We start from the raw sequence: 20,224 nt of genomic DNA on the forward strand, positions 1-20,224 counted from the left end.
CACCCGGGACTACATAGTCAGATCTTGTCTCAAAATACAAAGCAAAAAAATCAGAAGAAAATCCCCAAATCCAAAGGCAGTAAAATCCAAGCTCTCAGTATAACACTCAAATGATAGGACCTGCGGGCTATGAGGAACCAGCTCCTGGGCTGAGCCCGCAGTGCGTCTCCTCTGCCTGTGCCACTGGAGTACGAAAAGATGGTTGGAAAGGCCTAACAGATGCACTTGAGTGTGCACTTGAAGACACTTGTGGTCTATACGGATGGAGTTAGGAGTCTTAGTCAAAGCCAGCTGCATGTTTGAGATATTTGCTTCCTAGAAATTTCCTGAGACGAGACACTCCTGGTAAAATCTCCTGAGTGCGGTGGACCCTCCAAAGGGATTTGAGCACATCACTGGCCTCCTTCCAATGATGCTCAGTTTTGTCTTTCTCACAGCCACCTCGCCATCTTCTCAAGGAGTGTCTGCTGTCTGGTTGCGTGAGGGAAGGGGAGGCTTCTCCACTCTCCTAGGACCAGGCAGAACTCAGTAAGCAGAAGGGATGCTGGTGGAGGTGTCACTGGTGACTGGCCATGCCGACTGACCAGTGTAAGGGCCGTGCCATCAACATGCCGTTGTGTCTGGTGTGTCAGAGGAACCAGAGACATAGGAAGTCTGTCTGAAGGCCAGGTTAAAGGGGTTCCTTCTTGGAGAATGGACAGCTACAGTCGTGGCACAGTCAGAACTACCAGCCTCAGGCCAGCTTCAGGCCCATCTCAGGATCGAGGCGGGTGAAACTCTGGTGCCCCAGGATTCAGAAAGGCCTGGTCTCCAGTGGTGCCCTTTCCTGCAGGGGTCAGTCCCAGAGAATCCAGGAAGTTCAGAGAATAATGGGAAGTGGGATGGGGAATTGAATGAACCCCTGGAGAGAGCAGACAATGTAGGGTGTGTGTGTGTGTGTGTGTGTGTGTGTGTGTGTGTAACAGTTGTCACAACAGCACACAAAGGGCAGCCATGGACATTGTACCTAGTGCAGTTAAAGGGCCCAGAGAACGTCCAAAAATAACACAGTGGCTTGAAATTAGGTGGCCAGAACCGTCTCTCTTACGGTCCCATGTCACACATGAGAATTTTCTCCATCTCTTGGCACATTCAGAGTTTTAGTCACCCTAGTGGCCCTGGGGAAGAGGCAGAATGCATTATTACAAAGAAGTGAAAGCAGGGGAGGGGAGAGCTTTGGGATGTTCGTTGAAAATGGCAATGATCTGTCAGGGCAGAATCCACAGGTCTCGGGTCTGTGTAAATAGAAATCAGAGCGCAGGACAGACCCCTGTGCTCAGACCCCAGCCCGAGAAGACCAGACTCAGGAGCGCAGTACAGACCCCACAGGGCTGATGTGACTAAAGTCCAAAGGGAAGGGGCTCCCTAACTCCAGCGGGGAGAAGAGTCAGATAGATGGTCTCTGTTGTGTAAATCTGCCTGTAGTGGCAGAGGGGAAGCCAGGTGAGTAGCAGGCTCCTTCCAGCCATAGGGGAGAGAGAGAAAGAGAGAGAGAGAGAGAGAGAGAGAGAGAGAGAGAGAGAGAGAGAGAGAGAGAGAGGATCCTGTTGCCCTAGGGAGGGAAGAGGGAGGAGGGGATGCTAGCCTGGGAAATCTGCTTTCCAAGCCCATTGAAGAGGAAGAACCAGGAGCCAAGCATCCAATTAACCTGACATCGTTTGCAGCCCAAATATCTGAGGATATAAGAAGAGAATTTAATATGTGGAGGCTTGGGAGAAAAGTGACTAAGAATGGAAAACAGCCCCGGTTTATTTAAAAAATAGGTCAGGCCCAACAAATCCAGGCGATGCTTTCGCAGCGGTTACTGATCCAGGAGACAGAGGGAGTGCTGTGTGGGAGCCGTGTGGTTTTGATTTGAGGCAGGCATTGCTGTTGTGCCACAAAGAGACAGCCAGGGGCTGACAGGAAGCACTGGGACACCGTGCTTAGTACCACTACTGCACCGTAAGGAGTTCTAGTGAGTCAGTCAGGGATCAATCCAGGCCACACGGCCCAAATGTGATGGAACCCATCCAGTCTCCAAGCACCTACTGCAGAACTAATGTGCTTTCTAGAACGTTCAGCTGTCTCCGTCCCGGGGGCGTGTGCAGCCTGTTCTGGCCTTGTGTCAATTTTAGTAGCACCTGGGTAGTACCCAGCTTCCACGTTGAGGGCCATGTAGGAGTTCAGCGGCTCAGAGGGGCTGAGAGTGGCAGGTCAACATAAGCATCGTCATCTGGGAGCTTGGGATGCTTGAAGATTGTGGGCCTCACCCCATGAGGTCTGTTTCCATGCCCTGGGGGGAGCCTGAGAGGGTCTACAGGGCTGGTGTCTAGAAATCAAGCTAAATCATAGTCCAGGTTCACTCCCTCAGAACCCCTTGGGAAAAGAGCATTCCCAGCCAGGAATTCACCCTCTTCCTCCAAGACTGACACTTCATTTTAGCATATCAAAGGCTTACAGACATCACAAAGAGTTCTTCTTAGCTCATCAGTCCAGTTGACCATGGTACCCCACTCCCACTCCCCCATCCCCACCCCCAGTCACTCACTGCTCTATAACATGCCAGGTGGGGAAGTACCCGCAGGGACCAGCAGTGCTCAGACCAGACAGTACAGCAGAATTCCCTGGGAGCTTTCTGATCACAGACTGCGGAACCCCATTGTAGATTCCGAGTCAGTGATTTCTTGAGTTGCCCAAGAGTTTATACTTTTTATAAGCCCCCAGTGGAGGCTGATATTGGTGGTCTGGGATGCCCCTCCCCAGTGGAGGTCGATACTGGTGGTCTGGAATCCACATTTTGAGCACCACTGCCTTTTGCCCTCGTAGCCCCTTAATCCCAACTCGTTTAGTGCGGTGAACAGAGAGCAGCGAGTGGTGTGACAACTTGAGAGAAAAGGCTTCTGGGAAGCCAGCTTAGAGAGTGGCTGACTCCATGGTCAGAAAACAGCATGTGAAGAGGGATGACAGGGTGGGGATCCGTTCTCCGATCTCCGGGCTTCGTGAGAACATCTGGCGGTGCCTGTGCGGTGAACGATCTTGAGCAAATTAGGGATCTAGCGGCCAGGTGTGACGGGGCGACAACATTAGGCACGGCTGGTGTTACTTGAACATCGCAGCCCCAACCACTGCCCCCGACTCTTGGGGTTCTGGCAGTGACTGAGACCAACCCTACCTAAACACTGCTTCCCTCCAAGCTCACAGACCACAGAGTTTCTCTCCCGGGATCCAGGAACCCCTCCTGTAGCCCAGCTGTCAGAAAACATGGGTGCACGGGAGGATGCACTCTGGCCACCTGTGGTCTTGAAAGCTCCCTATTCCCGATATGGTCTTAGGAAGTAGGGACTGTTCAGAAACCCCCTGTGAGAATGCTCTCCCTCTGTGTGGAACTCTGGTACCCCAATAATGATGACAGATGGCGCTAGCACAGATAGGTATTCATGCCATTATCAAAGACTCAGCCACAGCTTAGATCACAGCCTCGGGAGCGTGTATGGAACGGCACGAGGGTGCAGAGAATGTCTAGGAATGGTTCTGGTGGTAGGACCAGGTGAGAGGATGGAAAAGGAGGGCATCTGAGAGAGAAGAGTGTGGGAGCCCAGGGCAGCCCACTCGCCTGTAGGGTCTTGTCTCCCACACTCAACTTCTTTCCTTCGGTGGCAACCACACGCCACGCAGGCTGCTTGGAATGTGATGTTAGAAGCTCTCTCGGCATTTGGAGGCTAGAGCAGAGGCCAGCTCCTGTAGTGGTCCTCTGTTTTCAGGGAGGGTTTGAAAGCTTGGACTAGGGGCCAAGAGGAGTCATTTATAGCCCAAGGGACTCAGGTCGGCTTTGACTGCTGGATGCAGAAGAGACTGGCAGTTCTGTGTCCTGCAGCCTACCTTCCTCTTCCTGTGCTCACCCTGTGATTTCCTTTGTCCCCTCTCCAAGTCTTTTCTGTCTCTCACAGCTCCAGTTCCAGCTCACCCTAGCAGATTCCCGTCCTACATGGGCCTCAGTTTCTCCTTCTGCACCCTCAAACCCACTGTGGTTTCTCTTTAAACCCAGAAACATGGGAGACGTGTCTACCCGGCTTCTCTGAAGCATGTTCCGAGAGCGGCTCACTGACTCTCACCTGGTTTCTGGACTGAGTGCTGGACCTCCTTCCTGGGCTAGCCTGCCCTGGTCTAGGCAGCAGCTGGGTTAGGCCTGGCATGGCTGACCCAAGCGTGCAGTGGTCTCGGCACCGACAGCATGGTCTCTGGCATTGTTGCAGTACTGGTTTACTGCCTGGCTCTGTGACGCGGTAACTCTGGACTCTTGCCAGTAAGTCTAGAGCTTGAGAGTTTTAGGTTTTTCCCTTTAGGGCTGTGCATTCCAGCACCTTGTCAAGTTGTTACACCTTCACCGAGCAATGTTTGCAAAGTGTTTAGCAGAATGGGCACTCAATCAGAACGAACCATCATCCCCCAGTCACCTGCCGCCTCCCTCCCTTTCTAGGTGGAGATAGGATTAGGTTGAAGTGCTCCCATCCTATCCCACCCGGGGAAGTCCTACCCTCCCTGGAAGGACCCGTTCAAAACCTTTTATCCAGAAATCATCTTCCCCTTAGCCTTGGCAGATAGTGGGCATGGTTTTCAGCACACGGAGATCATGGACCGTGTGGAGAGACTACCGGGAAACAGTGGCACCCTGAACATCTTGGAGGAGGCAGAAATAAGCCTTGCAGGGTTTTCTGCATGACATGGGGCCCTAGCCATGGGCAGGACCAGATGAGGGTCACTGTGCAGAGCACTTTCTCTGAGCAGGACAGCTGTTTTGAGCAGACATGGTCAGGGCCGAGGGTAGATTGGGCTCCATCCCTACTGGAGTACTGGATGAGGAAGGGGCTTGAATTGGGAGTTACACTGGAGCTCAATGGCCAAGGCTATGGGAGACAAAGATGATGAAGTTGGGCATCGGTTGGGCTCTAAACTCCAGTGTACCCTCAAACCTTCCTGATTTCTCAGCCATAAATTCTACTAAATAGTCGGAAGAATGTTCTGGGGCCCTCTTTGAGCCTCCTTCCTAGGGAGGAGTCAGGCCTTCTGACCTTACAGAAATGGCTACCAGGACCAATGGCCTGTGTTCCTCCATGTTTCTAGAACCCCAAGTCCAAGCAGCCGAGCCTGCTACATGACCAAGTTTCCAGAGTGAACCGTCATTTGTGACTGAACCATCCTTTGAGACTGGATGTCTGTATTCCCCATCATGGACCCCTCTGTCGAATTTCTTTCCAAGCACACGCACAGTAGCTCAGCAGGTAGCTGTGGAAGGCAAAGTGAAACCCGGTACTGCCCACTCACCCTCAGCCTCCTGGGAGAGGTCACACCTCTCTGTCCACAGGCAGAATGAAGGTTGCCTCTCAGGAGGCTGGCAGACTTCAGAACCAGGGACGACCTGGCCTTCGTCTCCCTAGCTGGTTACTAAAGTTGAAGGAAAGAAGGCTTTGCTGTAGAGTCCCCTACTTGAAGTCAACACCTGGGTCACATGTCCCCAGAAGAAGGGCTGTCTGAAGACACATCCTCTCTCCCCACTGTCTTCCTGTTTCCATGCCTGTTCCTCTGGGTCCCCTGAGTCCAATCAGGTCCTTAAAGGCTGGTGACTGGGGCTCTTTTCTTACATGTTTCCCCCATTCTTTCCCTGTGGTCTCTCCCATGCTAGCCCTTACTTCACCCTGTCCTTCCAAAGGCTCCCAAGACAGAGTCCCAGCCTCAGTTTCCCTCCGTGGGTCTGGAATTGCACTTCATATTCATCTCTAATATTACCTCCTGCTACTTGCGAAAGCGGCGTCAGAAAGAATGAATTATTCATGACCCAGTCGATACCCAGTGACAAGCGCTGCCAATTCTGGTGCCTTCCCTAAGTCTCCTCTCCGAGCACCAGTGTGAGCAGGTTTTAATTAAAACACAACCACACCGTCTATTCTCCCGCGTGTCCTCCTCAACCAACAGTTTATTGTGCTCACCTGCCTGTGGTCTTAATCTGCTTTTCCTACACTTCTAAGGGCTGCATAGCATTCTCTGGCAAGATGCACATGACTTACTGCAATCAGTTTTGTTCTGTGAAGCATCTATTGACCCTTGCTTTGGTCATCATGAAATTCAGAGAGCTACGTACTTAGGATGATAAATAGCTCTCTTCCGGTGTTAAATGTAGGGAAAGCAAATTGCGGGTTAAAGGATTTGTGCTTTTTAATGCGCTTAATGAATTTTTACCAAACTGCTTTCTAAAAAGTCTTGACTTAATTACATTTGCACAAGACACGCACAGAAGTGCCTCCTCTCTCCCCCTACTCCCTTCCCCTGTCCCAAACAATCTTTCAAGTGCAGAGAGATTGATCGTTTTGAGGGGGTAAGGTAAGGTTTTGTTCTATTTTGAATTTAGCCGCATCTATAGCAGAGCCCAGCATTTAAGCTGTGTGTTAATTTGCTATTAGTCTTTATTTGTGCATGAACAGATGAGAAGAAGCTTCTTCTTCCCCATTAAGCCGGGGATCATCTCTTCCTCACTGGTTTGTTGGTGCTCTCTCCGTAAGCGCGCATTAACCTCTCCTTGCTGCATATGTGAGGGTGCGCCTTTTGGTCCTGTAGAAGGTGTTTATTGACTGGAACCTCCTTCGTATCCGCTTGCTTGACAGCTTTTCTTACACGGCTCGATGGCATTTCAAACTCCACATATCCAAATTGAGATTCATTATTTCCCCCACCCCAGCCTGCTCTTCCTGCTGACTTGCTTATTTCTGTTAATGTCACCACTATTTTCCTACTCATCCAGGCTTGAAATGTGGACGGCATCTCGGTTTCCAGCTTCTGTCTCTTCCCCCATGTTCCGCCAGTTGCCAACCCTATGAGTTCTATTTCTGGGCTGTGCTGGCAGGCAGCCCCTCCAAACACCCCAGGGGTTCAGATGTTCATTATTCCTTAACTGGACTTTGAAGATGGCCTCCTAAATTGTGCCGTGGACACCCTTTCCTTCCTTGCTCCTTCCTGCACTCGAAGATCACATTCCGTTTCCAAAAGCGGTATTCAAACACGGGGACCCCGTGTACATGGGGCGGGGATCTCCGTTGCCTACTGTATTTAAATCCACCCCCTTAACCTGAGCATGACCTTTTCTCAGTAGTCTCTTCTGCAATCTCAACATCCTCTCCCTGTCAAAGTCAAGTTCACCACCTACCCACCCTCTGTCCTTTTTGCTCAAACCACCCTTCTTCGTCTTCTCAGAATTCACCCCATCACCTGAACCTTTCAAAACCCATTGACAAAGCCCCCTGCTCCTGCTCATGGCATAGCCACCTCTGCTAGGATTTCTTGACTCCCACTTGAAGGGAAATCACCTCTTTCGTATTTTTTTTTTTTTTAGAGTGTGCCTTATTGAAGCCTCTGGGGAGGGCGCAAAAGGTCTCAGAGTCTAGAAAGCAGAAGCTCTGGGTGGCTCCTCCCCCTGGGTCCATTTCTTCTATACAGTGCCTTATAGCAGCAGGCTTTCAGCAGCTGTCTCTAGAATTCAAAGCAACTCTCCTGTAGCTTAATGCTCCGGAATTCAAGGCCACCGTGAGAAGAGCATACCTGTCACACAAGTCTATGTTGCAGAAGGCTGAGCTAGCCTACTGGGCGGCCTTGGGGACTACGCACCAGCCAGGATCACCTCTTTGTCCTCATGACTTGTAGCTCTTTAATTCAGCGCCCTTCCCTTGTCCTTGGCCAAGTAGTCATTCAGCCCATTGCCTCGTGCAATGTGTGACATGTAGAAGCTACCTCCCAGGTTGACCGTGAAGATAGGAAGCCAGAGAATTCCAAGGAAAAGAAGTCTTTGCACTCAGAGCTGAATGACAGCTGAAGGGTGTTGGAAGCCCCATGACCTTGACACTCGAGTGTCTGGGCCAGCTGAGAGTTTTTCTCTCCTCAATGTATTTAAATGGAGTCGATGCTGGGGTCAACTGTGTGCACAGCTGTCTTCAGCTCTGGAGGTGACTCTGCAGCCCGCACGGGAGCGTGCAATTGACACGATCTATTTTTAGCCTCCCAGAGACCGTGACCAACATCCCAAGCAGAGGGTGGGCACACCTGCAGCATTTTGATGAGGCAGGCCCACTTACCAGCCAGCCCGGCCTCTCGCCGACCCGCAGGCCTGTGTTGCTAAAGTGGGAAGCCTGCTGTTGCTAGAGGTGGCAGCCCAGAGGCACCATGAGGATGGGATACACCCCTTGCCCCACGCAGCTCCTTCCTGTCTAGTCTCAGGCTCAGGACAGTCTTGAGGCTCTGCCTCATGTAGGAGCAGGGCTGGTGTCACTTGTATTTCTCCATCTGCTCCATTCCAGGGGTCACTTTTCCCCTTGACTGTAAGTCTGAGCTGACGCAGCTCATGGAGAGACAAATTAAGACAGGAAATATGTAATTTTTATGTGATCCAGATGGTAGTAATAATACTAGCAGCAATAGTGAAACCCTTATTGTATGTACGCCATGCTGATATCCAGTGCTAAGAGAAACCGAGGAAATGATTCTGGTGCTTTGACTATTCTTTCAGAGAGATTCTCTCTCTCTCTCTCTCTCTCTCTCTCCCTCTCCCTCTCCCTCCCCCCTCTCTCTCTCTCTCTCTCTCTCTCCTCTCTCTCTCTCTCTCTCTCTCTCTCTCTCTCTCTCTCTCACACACACTCATGCATGCTCACACACATCAAGCTCCTATACATGCACACACAACTGTATATTATGTGCAAGTATATACATTTGTAGGTCAGAGGTCAACCTCATGTCATTCCCTGGGAGCTAGCCACCTTGTCTTTTGAGGTTTCTCTCAGGGTGCTGGGGTTCACCCATTATGCTACTGTTTAGCCAGTGCCCTCCTGTCTCCACCTCCCCAGTGACAGGATTATGCCTGAATTCTCACATTCATAAAATGTAATGCAAACCGAGAGCTGAGAGCTGAGCTTTCCCTGATGGCACTTTACATCCCGAGCTCTCTCGCCTGCTCCTTGGGAAGTTTTATTAGGTTCTGGATTTATTGAGGAGGGAAGAGAGATGTACTGGTGATATACAACTTCCTAAGGTCACATATCCACGAGTCAGGACGGAATCCCTGAATCAGGACTGATTCACAACGGAAGAAAACCAGACTTTGGGAAAACCCACCCAGCTATTTATCTTGGTATTTTTAGTGCGTGTCTTGCTTTGAGGCCCTTTCTGTGCCTGTCATTGAAGTGTACACATCCTAGGGACAGGCAGACCTCTGGCATTATTGTTTCATTTGGGTCACCTCTGACCTCCATCTCCCTCCTCCCTTAGCCTGAGGAGTGAAGACCAAGTAGCAGCGGTTGGGGCATAGCCGTCAGGATGAAGACCCAGAGAAGCAGTAGTTGACAATGCTCAGGCAAGAGGTCAGCCAATGTGGGGGCTTGTGGTGCTAAAGCTCAAGGTCAAATGAGAGTCAGAGCTCAGGGTTGAGGCAACAGCCCTGGTGTAGTAGAACACAGGAGACCCACATTTGAGGGTAGCAAGTCTGTAGCCTGGTATGATGTGGTGGATGAGATAAACTCAGGGGCTTCACTTCCAAAGCTCATTCCTGTCCATGAGATTTGATTTGGTTTAATGAGCATTTACTACATGCCCAACATGCCCAGCCCTTTTCTGGGTTCGTTAAGAACAAATTCCAATTTGTCTAATTTTCAGTTTCCCCTAAGAGGTATGGGATATTTTATTTTTTAAGGCACAGAGTGGAGTGGTGGATAACATCACCTGACGTTGTATTGTAGCTGCCATTTTCCCGCTGCTGTAATAAAATACCCAAGGCTGGTACTTTATAGAGAAAACGATTTTTTTGACATGTGGTTCAGAAGGTTCAAGAGCGTTGTGCTATCTTCTCCTTTGAGAAGAACCTCTCGACAGCAGGAACGGATAGGTTTGAGAAGGAGAACAACAGGTGTGTGTGTTGGGGGATGGTGAGGGGTGCTTATACCTCTAATCCCAGCATCAGGAGGCAAAGACAGGCGGATCTCTAAGTTCAAGGCCGGCCTGGTCTACAGAAGGAGTTCCAGGACAGCCAGGGCTATACTGAGGAACCTGTCTTGAAAATCCAGAGAGAGAGAGAGAGAGAGAGAGAGAGAGAGAGAGAGAGAGAGAGAAGCCTTGCTTTTCATAGAGGTTAATTACTTTCGTGTGCATGTCCCCATTGACCTGGCCACTCTATCTCTTAATGATTCCTCTGCCTCTCACCTCTCACCTCATTACAATGCAGAGCAAGCCTTAACTGGGTGAGCCCTGGGTAAGCCATACCAAAACCTTTGCTGTTTGAGAGCCAGCTTTACCTCCGTCTTCTCCACACATCCATCCTTCCGTTTGCTGAATGTTTCCTCCTGGTCCTGCTAAATGGTGATACTGTTTCCCCATTTGACAGATACGGAAACTGAGACCCAGATCAGTTCAGACTACTCAGTTTGTAAGAGCTAAAACTGAGGTCAATCGGGGTCTGTTTGGAGCATCAGTAGGCTGCTGTCAGTCACGCGGTGGAAAAGTCCTTGCCAATTAGTGCTGGGCTGGTGGAGGAGGGAGGTGGAGAAGATCGGAAATCTCTGAAGCAGGACTAATTTGGGTACCTTCTCTCCCTTCAGGTGAGCAGTGCCCCCCCTCAGCCCCCTCAGCCTGTCATTCCAGCGAAGCCTGTGCAATGCGTCCACCATGTGTCCACACAGCCCAGCTGCCCAGGACGGGGCAAGATGTCCAAGCTGCTGAATCCCGAGGAGATGACATCGAGAGATTACTATTTTGACTCATATGCTCACTTTGGGATCCACGAGGTAACGCACCCAGGCTGGGGACCAGTCGGACGGGTGTAATTTTGTTCCTGTTTACAGAGATGGCAGAGCTTGTATGCCCAGCTCCCTACCTCCTCAAAGTGCCCCTGACAGTGACCTTCCCTCCACCCTTTGGGAAGTCATGGTTAAGACAGTGCCTGGAGCAGGTGAGGAGGTAGAAGCAGGTGTTTGTGTATTCCATCTATAGTCCCAACACTTGGGAGCTGAGGTGAGGTCAGAGAACTGCTGAGCGTTTGAAACCAGCCTGGGCTACACTGTGGGTTCCTGGTCAGGCTGAACTACAAATTGAAAACACACGTACAGCAACAAGTGTTGGGGGAGGGGCAGGGAGCAACCAAGGGGTGCTTCCAGGTGTTTGTTTTTACCTTCCGGCCCTGAGTCTATCACTAATCACCAGCCCCAGACACTGGAGAAGAGCTGAAGTAAGTGCTCCAAGCCAACGCGGCCTCCTGGAGGCCATGATGCCCATTAATTTGTCCAAGGGGTATCTCCAGGGGGAAGAGCTGAGGCTGAGACCCTGTAGACAGGCCTGCCTCTGACACTCTGATCCCACCTTTGGAAGTTCTCAGGTGAATGTCCCACCCCCCTTCCCAACAGGGAAGTCTTGTAGCAGCCCCAGAACAGAAGCAAGCCTCAGGGCTATTGTGGGTGCAGGATGTGAGTCCCACACCACGCCTCATTGTGTAATTCCCCAACATTGTCCCAAACTGCCCCCAAGCAGTCAGTGTTGTCTGCTCCTTGCCACATGCTGGGTATAGTTCTAGCCATGTCATTTATATCTGTTTTACTCCATCCTGTGAACCCTGGGAGGAAGACATCCCCATCCTCCACATACAGAGGAGAGTAGTGAGGTGAGGGAGGTGTGAATGTTTACTGGCTCTCGCTGTGAAGATGTCTCTGCAAACTAGGTCCTGAGGCTCCCTGGCGATGAGATGGTGCTGGAAGGTCTGCTTGCATCCAAACAAATTGCCAGGCTGGGGAGGTTTTTAATATCAGGAGTCAGCGGTTTTTAAGTTGTGAAATGCTTATTGTGTACTGGGTGTCGTTCCAAGCATTTTGGATTATTGCCTCATTTACTCCTCAGCTTCTCCCTATGCTTCCGCCGCTACTGTGTTCCCGGGTGATCCAAGGCCTTAAAACAGCCCGGTCCTTGTCCTAACCGTGGTTTCACATAATGCTAGAAACCAATGAAGGCAGCTAGAAGTTCAGCCTTCTCATTTTGGCTCGGTGACTTCATTTGTAACCGCCCTGTCACACGCTGCCTTTCTTTGATCAGAGGCTCAGTCCTGCCCGGACCAGGGAGGTCAGAGGTCCTCCGTGCTGACTCCTGTGGTGAGCCTGGCCTGTGAGAAGAACTGAGGACCAGTGCTCTTTTCCAAGGGTCCTGGTCCTGGAAGGGGCAGATGCTTGCTCCGGAATGCGTGTGCTTCCTCGAAGCATCCTTGGCCTGGCTTTCCCATCCAGCATCAACCGTGCTAAGGCTGTGTAGACTTTATATTAGCAGAAGAGACTCCCGAGAGAGGGTGCACCTATGTAGCAGACGTTAAAAGCGCCCATAGTTCTGTGCTCTCACTTTAGCTGACACTTGCTGTCTTAGTTACTATACTATTGCTGTCAAGAGACACCATGGCCAGGAAAACTTCTAGAAGAAAGTATTTATCTGGGGACTTGCTTATAGTTTCCAAGGGTTAGTCCATGATTGTCATGGCAGGAAGCAGACAGGCATGATATGTTGCTGGAGCGGGTCACTGAAAGCTCACATCTAATCAAAACTTGCAGAGGGAGAGGGAGAGGGAGAGGGAGAGGGAGAAGGAGAGGGATAGGGAGAGACCATGAGACTGGGCATGAGCTTGTGAAACCTCAAAGCCCACTTTCAATGACATATCTCCTCCAATAATGCCACATTTCCTAAACCTTCCTAAAGACTCTACCAACTGGGAACCAAACATTCAAATATATGAGACTATGGGGCCATTCTCTTTCAAACCACCACACTTGGGAACTAGATCCAGGACCTGAATGGCTGGCTTGCCTGAAGCTCTCCCTTTGGAAACCAGCCCCAAGCACACTGAAGACAGTCTTCCCTGTATCTCTACACTATCTCTAATTCTTTCAGGACTTGACATCTCTGGCTATGACTCACATTGTCAAGGTGTGTGTGTGTGTGTGTGTGTGTGTGTGTGTGTGTGTGTGTGTGTGAAACAGGGCCTCACTATATCGCCATGTTGGTCTTGCACTTGTGGTCGCCCTCTCTCTTTATTCTCCCAAGTGCTAGGATTGCAGTACTGCCAAACCTGGCTCTCCCCGGCTTTGTTACTCATCTGCTGACCTGTCCACTCATCACATGTGGGTGTGAGAGATTGGCCTGACTATGTTTGGGAAAGAGCCGTCAACTGGATACCAGACCAGGTACCCTGAGTCAGGTGTTTTAGCAGAAAACCCAAACTTTTGTGTACCTTAGAGCTGACTAAAAGAGTCCACAAGTCACAGAAAACACCTCTACTCCACACACCTTTAGCAACCTTCTCATGGGAATGTGCTTCTTCAGTCCCTCCTGTTGCTTCTGTAGGCCATCTCCAGACCCCACTAGGATAACACACTGGTCTTTTAATACTGGTGTGACTAGCAGGTGGCCTTCACCCCTGCGATGGCCTCCAGCCCCCTACCCCCACCCCCTGTTTCTTGGATCACCGAATATGAAAGGATACCGGAGTAGGGATGAGCTGAGTGGCGCTCTTTGCAGAGAAACCTATCCCCTGTGATTTAGCAGCAGGGATCTGCTCATCACCAGAAGGCTCACTGAGATGCTTTTCCTGGACATTCTACGCAGAGCCTCCGGATCCTTGGAGTGAGCAAGTTGGCTGTGTGGTCATTCACCATTCATCAACAGGATACTGAAACAATGGCGGTCAGAGTATGGCTGAATCACAGTGTGGGTGAATGGACAGAGCATGGTCATTCTGTAAATACAGACAAGACTGGTGGCAGGAAGAGGGATACGTAAGAGACAATCAACCATGGACCTTTCTGTTCTCTCCATCCACGGTTTTACTTAGAGAGGACTTAAGAGGACAAGGCCAGGAGAAGGTGACCCGAAACTTCTAATGGAAGCCAGAGTGGGAGCTGTGAGACCTTCCAGAAGGGAGGTCACCCTCTAGGTCACCGAGAATCAGCTTGAATCTCAACATCTGTTTGCTGGTCAGAAGTGGGCTTGGGACAGCACCCTGGAATAGGGTCCCTTTCTGGGTATTTTCCTGGGTTTCTGTCCAGGTACTAACTTTCTAAGATGTGAACCAGCAGAGTTGCTGGGAGCTTAAGGAGGACTACCATTTACTGATTCCTTCTTGGATCTCCTGTGCTGTGCTGCACTGACCTTTCTTTCAAGCTTCGTGCAACCTGGAGCTGGTCTGGACACAAACTTCTTTTCTTCTAACTCCCAGCTACCTTTCAGGTAGACTTTAAAGCAGCCTTAGTTTGGGATGAGCCGGGTGACCTTTATGCACTACAGTATCCTCATTAATGGCCCAGCAATGCCAGTGGTTCCAGAAGACGGTCCTGGGATGATTCAGTTGCCTACGATCCAGATGTGCTCCAGGGACCGGGATGTGCTCCCAGATGCCGTGAGTCCCCTGACGACATCTTTCTCTTCCTCCCACTGCAGGAAATGCTGAAGGATGAGGTGAGGACGCTCACGTACCGGAACTCCATGTACCATAATAAGCATGTGTTCAAGGACAAAGTGGTTCTGGATGTTGGGAGTGGCACAGGGATCCTTTCCATGTTTGCCGCCAAAGCAGGGGCCAAGAAGGTGTTTGGGGTAAGCATGTCACTCTCCCTTGTGTTGGCTTCAGCAGAGTAGTCCCTGCCTCTTGCTTTCTCTGGACCTGCCTCAAAGGACCTGCCCTGATCTATCACCTTTATTATTATTATTATTATTATTATTATTATTATTATTATTATTTTTGTTGTGTTCTGGGATGGAACTCAGAGCCTTGCGCATGTTAGGCAAGCATTGTACCACCAAGCCACATCCCTAGTCTTAATCCATTTCTCGTGCTAGAGGAGCAGAGAAAATCAATCACAGTGCAGTTCCAATACCATGACAACTATCACCACCACCACTGTCATCACCACCATCACTATCATCATCAACATCATCATCACCACCATCACCATCATTATCACCAAAACCATCACCGTCATCACCACCATCATCACCACCATCACCACCATCATCATTACCATCATCATCATCACCACCATCACCACCACCACTGTCATCACCACCATCACTACCATCATCAACATCATCATCACCACCACCATAACCATCACTATCATCACCATCATTGTCACCACCATCACTATCAGCAGCGGCAGCATCGCCATCACTGCCACACCCCTTCCTTCTCCCAAAACTCCTCATCATCATGGAGCCCAGATGCCATGAATCTCAGTGGCCTTGAGTTCATCTGGTGACCCTACACTGTCTCTTGCAGGGCTGCGACCTAAGTTAGTGCCAACCTTGGTGAGGCTGGCTCCTGTGTCATGGGGGTCTACAGATAAGCTTCTGCCAGGACTCCTGCTCAGTGCTTCCCAGTGGTCACATGGCAGAGTCTGCCTGTCATAAGTGGCTCCGGCCTTGCCAGGCTTGACCAGCTTCTTTCTCAATAGCTTGTTTCAGTTGCTCCTGTTCCAGGCTTCTCCTTTGACCACAGTCCAGTCCTCAGGGGAGGGAGGGAGGTCATGGGGTATGCCAGAAGTCATGGTCAGAGACAGAAAGCAGAGTAGTAACACAGGAGGAGGTGGATATGAGGTGAGAAACAGGCTAGAGAGACTCGGAGGTAAGCTAGAAGCCCATGGAGTAGAAGTAAAGAAGAATGAAGCAACCACTGAGGATAGAAACCGAGGAGGGGAGGAAAGGGGGATAACCAACGAAGAAAGGGAGGGGCAAAGGCCCACAGCCCAACCTGTGGGTTTCCCAGAGTAGGCGATCTGTATGCATGATGGCCCTGGACTCAACTCACCCTCATCCAACTCCTGGACTGGGAGGAGGTTAGGATATGGCCGGCTATCTAGCTGGAGATGCTGTGTTCTTTGATGTTAACCTCAGGAGCCATACATGCATGGGGTGACAGAGTACCAAGAAGGGGAAGAGGACAGAAGCACTGCCTGTGGGAAAATGAAACCTGAAAGCCAAGGAAGGGCCTGACAACCAAGGAAGGCCGGGTCCTCCTGGGGCAGAGCACAGCTAGTGGCATCTGTCACTTAGGTCTCACTTAGCTTAGTTATTTCCAGTTCCAAAGCTAGGCAGTTGGCAGAGGCCATTAGTAACCCCCTCAGTGACTGTCTACAACAACCTCTACAGACCTTTCCCAAGCCCCAGCGCCTTAACCCCAGGCCTCTTTGTCAGAGAGCCAGGTAAAGGTCTTGGGAAATGCCCTTCTGCTCCCAGAACCCTCTGACAACACATCTTAAGCTTCTAACCTTTGGAATGGATCTTGACCTCCAATCATGCCTATGAAGCCCTGCTCTCAGCTGATGGTAAATTTATTTCTCAAAAACTTTAGTCCTTTCTTAGAGATTTTGGGATCTTTTAAAGAGTTCTGAGCAAAAGAGAGTAGATTCTGTCAGTCAAATAAAGAGTTTACAGCGGGGTTATGTTATTCAGCCTTAGTTACTATAACAAAATACCTGAGACAATCAATCTTAAAAGATGGAAGGTTTTGCTTGGCTCAGTTTCAAAGGTTCCATTTCATGGTCAGTTGGTTCCTTGGTTTGGGCTCACTTCCTGGTGGAGGGGAAAGGTAGGGTGAATGATCCTAATATCAGGAAGGAAGAGGAAGGGTGTATGATCCTAATATCACATTTGAGGAAGTGCATCCAATGACCTAACTTTAGGCTCCACCAGTGTCAGTAACACCAACTGAGCCATCAACATGGCGTCTTTCGGGAACACTTACCCATATCTGCTCAAGGGTTCAGAGTTAGCTTTCGTTAGTGTTCCTTGGTGGAAGGGAACCTTAAGAACAGCCCAGATAACTGTCCTGAAATTCCTGTCCTAGAACGTGCCCACTTTACCCAGGCAGGACTTAGTGATGGGGTGTAGAGGGAGGTTCATAGTAAACCTTCACACCTCCTCAGATTGGTTAGTCTGTTCTGCCATTTTCCATCCCCCTCTCTGCAGGATGGTGAGATCAGTCAGCTACTCCTAGTCTCCAGCATAGCCTCGGGGTCTCCACACTTGGCTTTCAATCTCTTGGCAAAGTGGCCAATTTAGTAAAGTGACACTGGCCACCTGATTAGAAAGAACAGATTTTAGCTTTCTAGCTACCACAATTTTATTGTGTGGCTGCGGCCAAGGTCGTTCATCTCTCTGGACATCAACTGTTTTCCCATTGGTTCTGGGTGCTTTGTCTGATTAGCATTACCACGGCAAAATACCTGAGATAATCAACTTAAAAGGTAGAGAGGTTTATTTTGACCCAGTTTCAGAGGTTTTGGTACTTGGTTGTTGGTCTTGTTGCCAAGCCTCTGGTGAGGCCACATGTCATTATAGGATCATTTGGTGAAGCAAAGCTGCTTCCCTCATGGAGGCCAGGAAGCCAAGAGAGGAAGAAGAGAAGGAACCGAGGTCATATCTCCAATTCCTAACTTCCTCTCACTAGGCCCCTCTGCTTCCCAGGAGTGTCATGTGCTGGGACTTTTCCCACGAGCCTTTGGTGACTTTGAAGGCTCTGAGTTTAGCAGCCAGCTGTGCTTTTAAAATCCCTGTCTCTTCTGTTCTGTGTACTTTCTAGATTGAATGTTCCAGTATTTCTGACTACTCAGAGAAGATCATTAAGGCCAACCACCTGGACAATGGTAAGGCCCACCTCTGAATCTTTCAGCGTGGTGGGTTAGGGGGTGTCTACCAGGCTGTGCTGGGGAGTGAGGCCTGGCTCAGGCTGGACTCTGATCGCAATAGATGTGTTCCCTTACCTTCCCACGACCTGTGACTTTCCCAGTTCTCTCCCTCAGAGACCCGTCTTCAATATACTAAGACCTGCAAGGGTCCCTGACTAGGCCACCTCCTCAGAATCTTTCTCCATCAGCAAAACTGACTAGAGTTGCCATGGCCCGTGCTCAGTGTTGGGCTACAGGGCACTCAGCATTATGGGAGCATACCTGGTGCTGGGTGGAGGTGGAGTCTGGAGAGTGGCAGGTAGATCAGAAGCCACAGTGTGAGGAGTGGGTTGGAACATAGGCAGGGTTGGCAGGGGCAGTGGGGCTAAGGTAGCTGGGTGAAAGGTCAAATCCAAAAGACAAGGCTCCTGTTCAGAGTTCCAAAGGGTGGAGAGTAAAGAGCATGAAGGGAGGGGTGTTCCTGAGAGAAGTAGGTTGGGTTCGTTGGCAGACCTGGGAACGGGGTGGAACAGGAAGCTGGAACCCTGGGCCATGAAGAGTTGGCTAGCCTAGCCTTCTTATTCTATAAGGATAAATGCCCTGGATACACCTCCTATTGTACCCCCAGAACTCTCCTGCTACCCCATAATGTGCCAGATGTCCCCATGGGTCTGACCCGAGAGACCAGGCACCATGGGGCCCTTCCACTATACACTACTTCGAAATAGGTCAGAGACCTACTTTGGTGTGGCCTCAGCCTGCCACCTGTGCCGTTAGCTGTTTGACCCAGTTGCCACAGACTCCATGAGAGACAGAAAGATATTTCATTCCACAAACTTCTCTTTGTGTCACCATGAGTCTGGCTCTGGGGACCGAGCAAGGAATATAACAAGTAGGTCTCTGACTCACTCAGTTTCCTTTCAGTGGGAAGCAGAATTACAGATGCTAAAGAAGGCAGGGGCCAGTCAAAGAGCACATGGCGACTATGCTTTTCTGATCATTTGGGTGGTAAGGTTGCCGGGGACCTGCCACTCAATGCTAGGTTATACGCCCTCTGACTAGCACATTTATGTTCAAGTTTGAGGAACATGAAGGAAACAGGCTGACCAACTGTCTGTTTTCTGTGGCTAGAACAGAATATCTGAGACTGGGAAATTTATAAAGAAAAGATGTTTAATTTGGCTCACCATTCTGAATGCTTGGAAGCCCCAGACTGGCTGGCTGTATCTGGTAAGGGACTTGTACTGCTTCAACTCACTGTGGAAATGTGGGAGGGTAAAGAGGCCGAAACCCTGTTCCCGGCATGACTATTCCTTCCCTTGAGAGCAATCGAATCCATTCGCTGGTACTGTGTTCCCATCATCCGACATTCTGCTTGGTGCCATCCCCAAACACTGTCGTGCTCAGGAATTAACGATCTTTGAGGCCATGTTCAACCCAAATACCAAGTTCAGAGGGAGAGAACTTGGGGCAGGTTTGAACTGGGCATGCTCAGGGCACAAAAGGCCCATAGCTACAGCACAGAGAAGGAAGAGAGAGAGAGAGAGAGAGAGAGAGAGAGAGAGAGTGAGAGAGAGAGAGAGAGAGAGAGAGAGAGAGGCCACTCTCAGACACACTTGAATTTCTTTCTTTGGGTCAGAACATTTGGAGGGCTTTTAAGCAGGGCAGTAGTCTTGCCTATGGTGGATGCACGTTGAAATGGGTTGCAGATACAAGTAACACCATTGCACTTCCAGAGGCTTGAGAGAGAGAGAGAGAGGTGTACGCCTTGAGAGGTAGCCACAGAGGTGGAGAGAAATGAGCTGGGTCTTAGCCTCAGAAGCAGAGGCCAGAAGTCCTACTGCTTCTGGTTTGGAGAGAAAGTATGGGGAGCAATAGAGTGAAGGTGGCTGTCTGCAGGCAGAGGGCTCCCAGGGGCAGCAGGAGAGAAAGAGTAACCCAGACCTCAGTTTACCTGTGATGGATCTGAGGTGCCTCACTTTGGGTACCCAAATGTTGAGGAAGACTTTATGTATCTAGGGTCCCAGGGAGCCACCAGAAGACTTCTATTTGCCATCATCAACATGGCGATGTCACTCAAACCTTTAGGAGTAAAGACACAAGACAAAGATAGGGCTGATTGGCCACTCATTACTTGGACATTCTGCAGCGAGCAAGGGCCAGCAAAGGAACCAAGAAGATGATATCTGGGAGGTTGGTCAATATTCAAGAGCAGCCCAGAGAAGAAGCAATGGGATTTGACTAGGTATTGGTGGTCACCAATGAATACTCAGGGTAGCAGGGCCAGAGTCCAGTCAGAGTAGGATTAAGGGAAGCTGTGATGTGATGTTTCTTTCAGTAATGGGGAATTAGAAGCTACAGAGGGTATAGGGGTCAAGGGAAGGAAAGGAGCTGGGGAAATGTGTGTGATTCAACAGAGATACCAGAAGAAGTGTGCGATGGGACACTGACCTTGAAGGACTAGCTGCAGTTCCTAGTGGAGGGAGTGA

At 50.1% G+C, this 20,224-nt stretch overlaps 1 protein-coding gene across 1 annotated transcript in view; it reads left to right on the forward strand.

Annotated features, from left to right (window-relative positions):
* Prmt8 (protein arginine methyltransferase 8) overlaps positions 1 to 20,224 on the forward strand; it is an 81,182-nt gene that overhangs the window by 26,351 nt on the left and 34,607 nt on the right. The window contains exons 2-4 of the mRNA XM_032905608.1: positions 10,647 to 10,832; positions 14,512 to 14,667; positions 17,651 to 17,714. Coding sequence (XP_032761499.1) covers positions 10,647 to 10,832; positions 14,512 to 14,667; positions 17,651 to 17,714 — 406 coding nt within the window. The remainder of the gene's footprint in view (positions 1 to 10,646; positions 10,833 to 14,511; positions 14,668 to 17,650; positions 17,715 to 20,224) is intronic.

This window comes from Rattus rattus, chromosome 6 (assembly GCF_011064425.1).
Source record: "Rattus rattus isolate New Zealand chromosome 6, Rrattus_CSIRO_v1, whole genome shotgun sequence".
In the NCBI taxonomy this organism is placed as follows: Eukaryota; Metazoa; Chordata; class Mammalia; order Rodentia; family Muridae; genus Rattus; species Rattus rattus.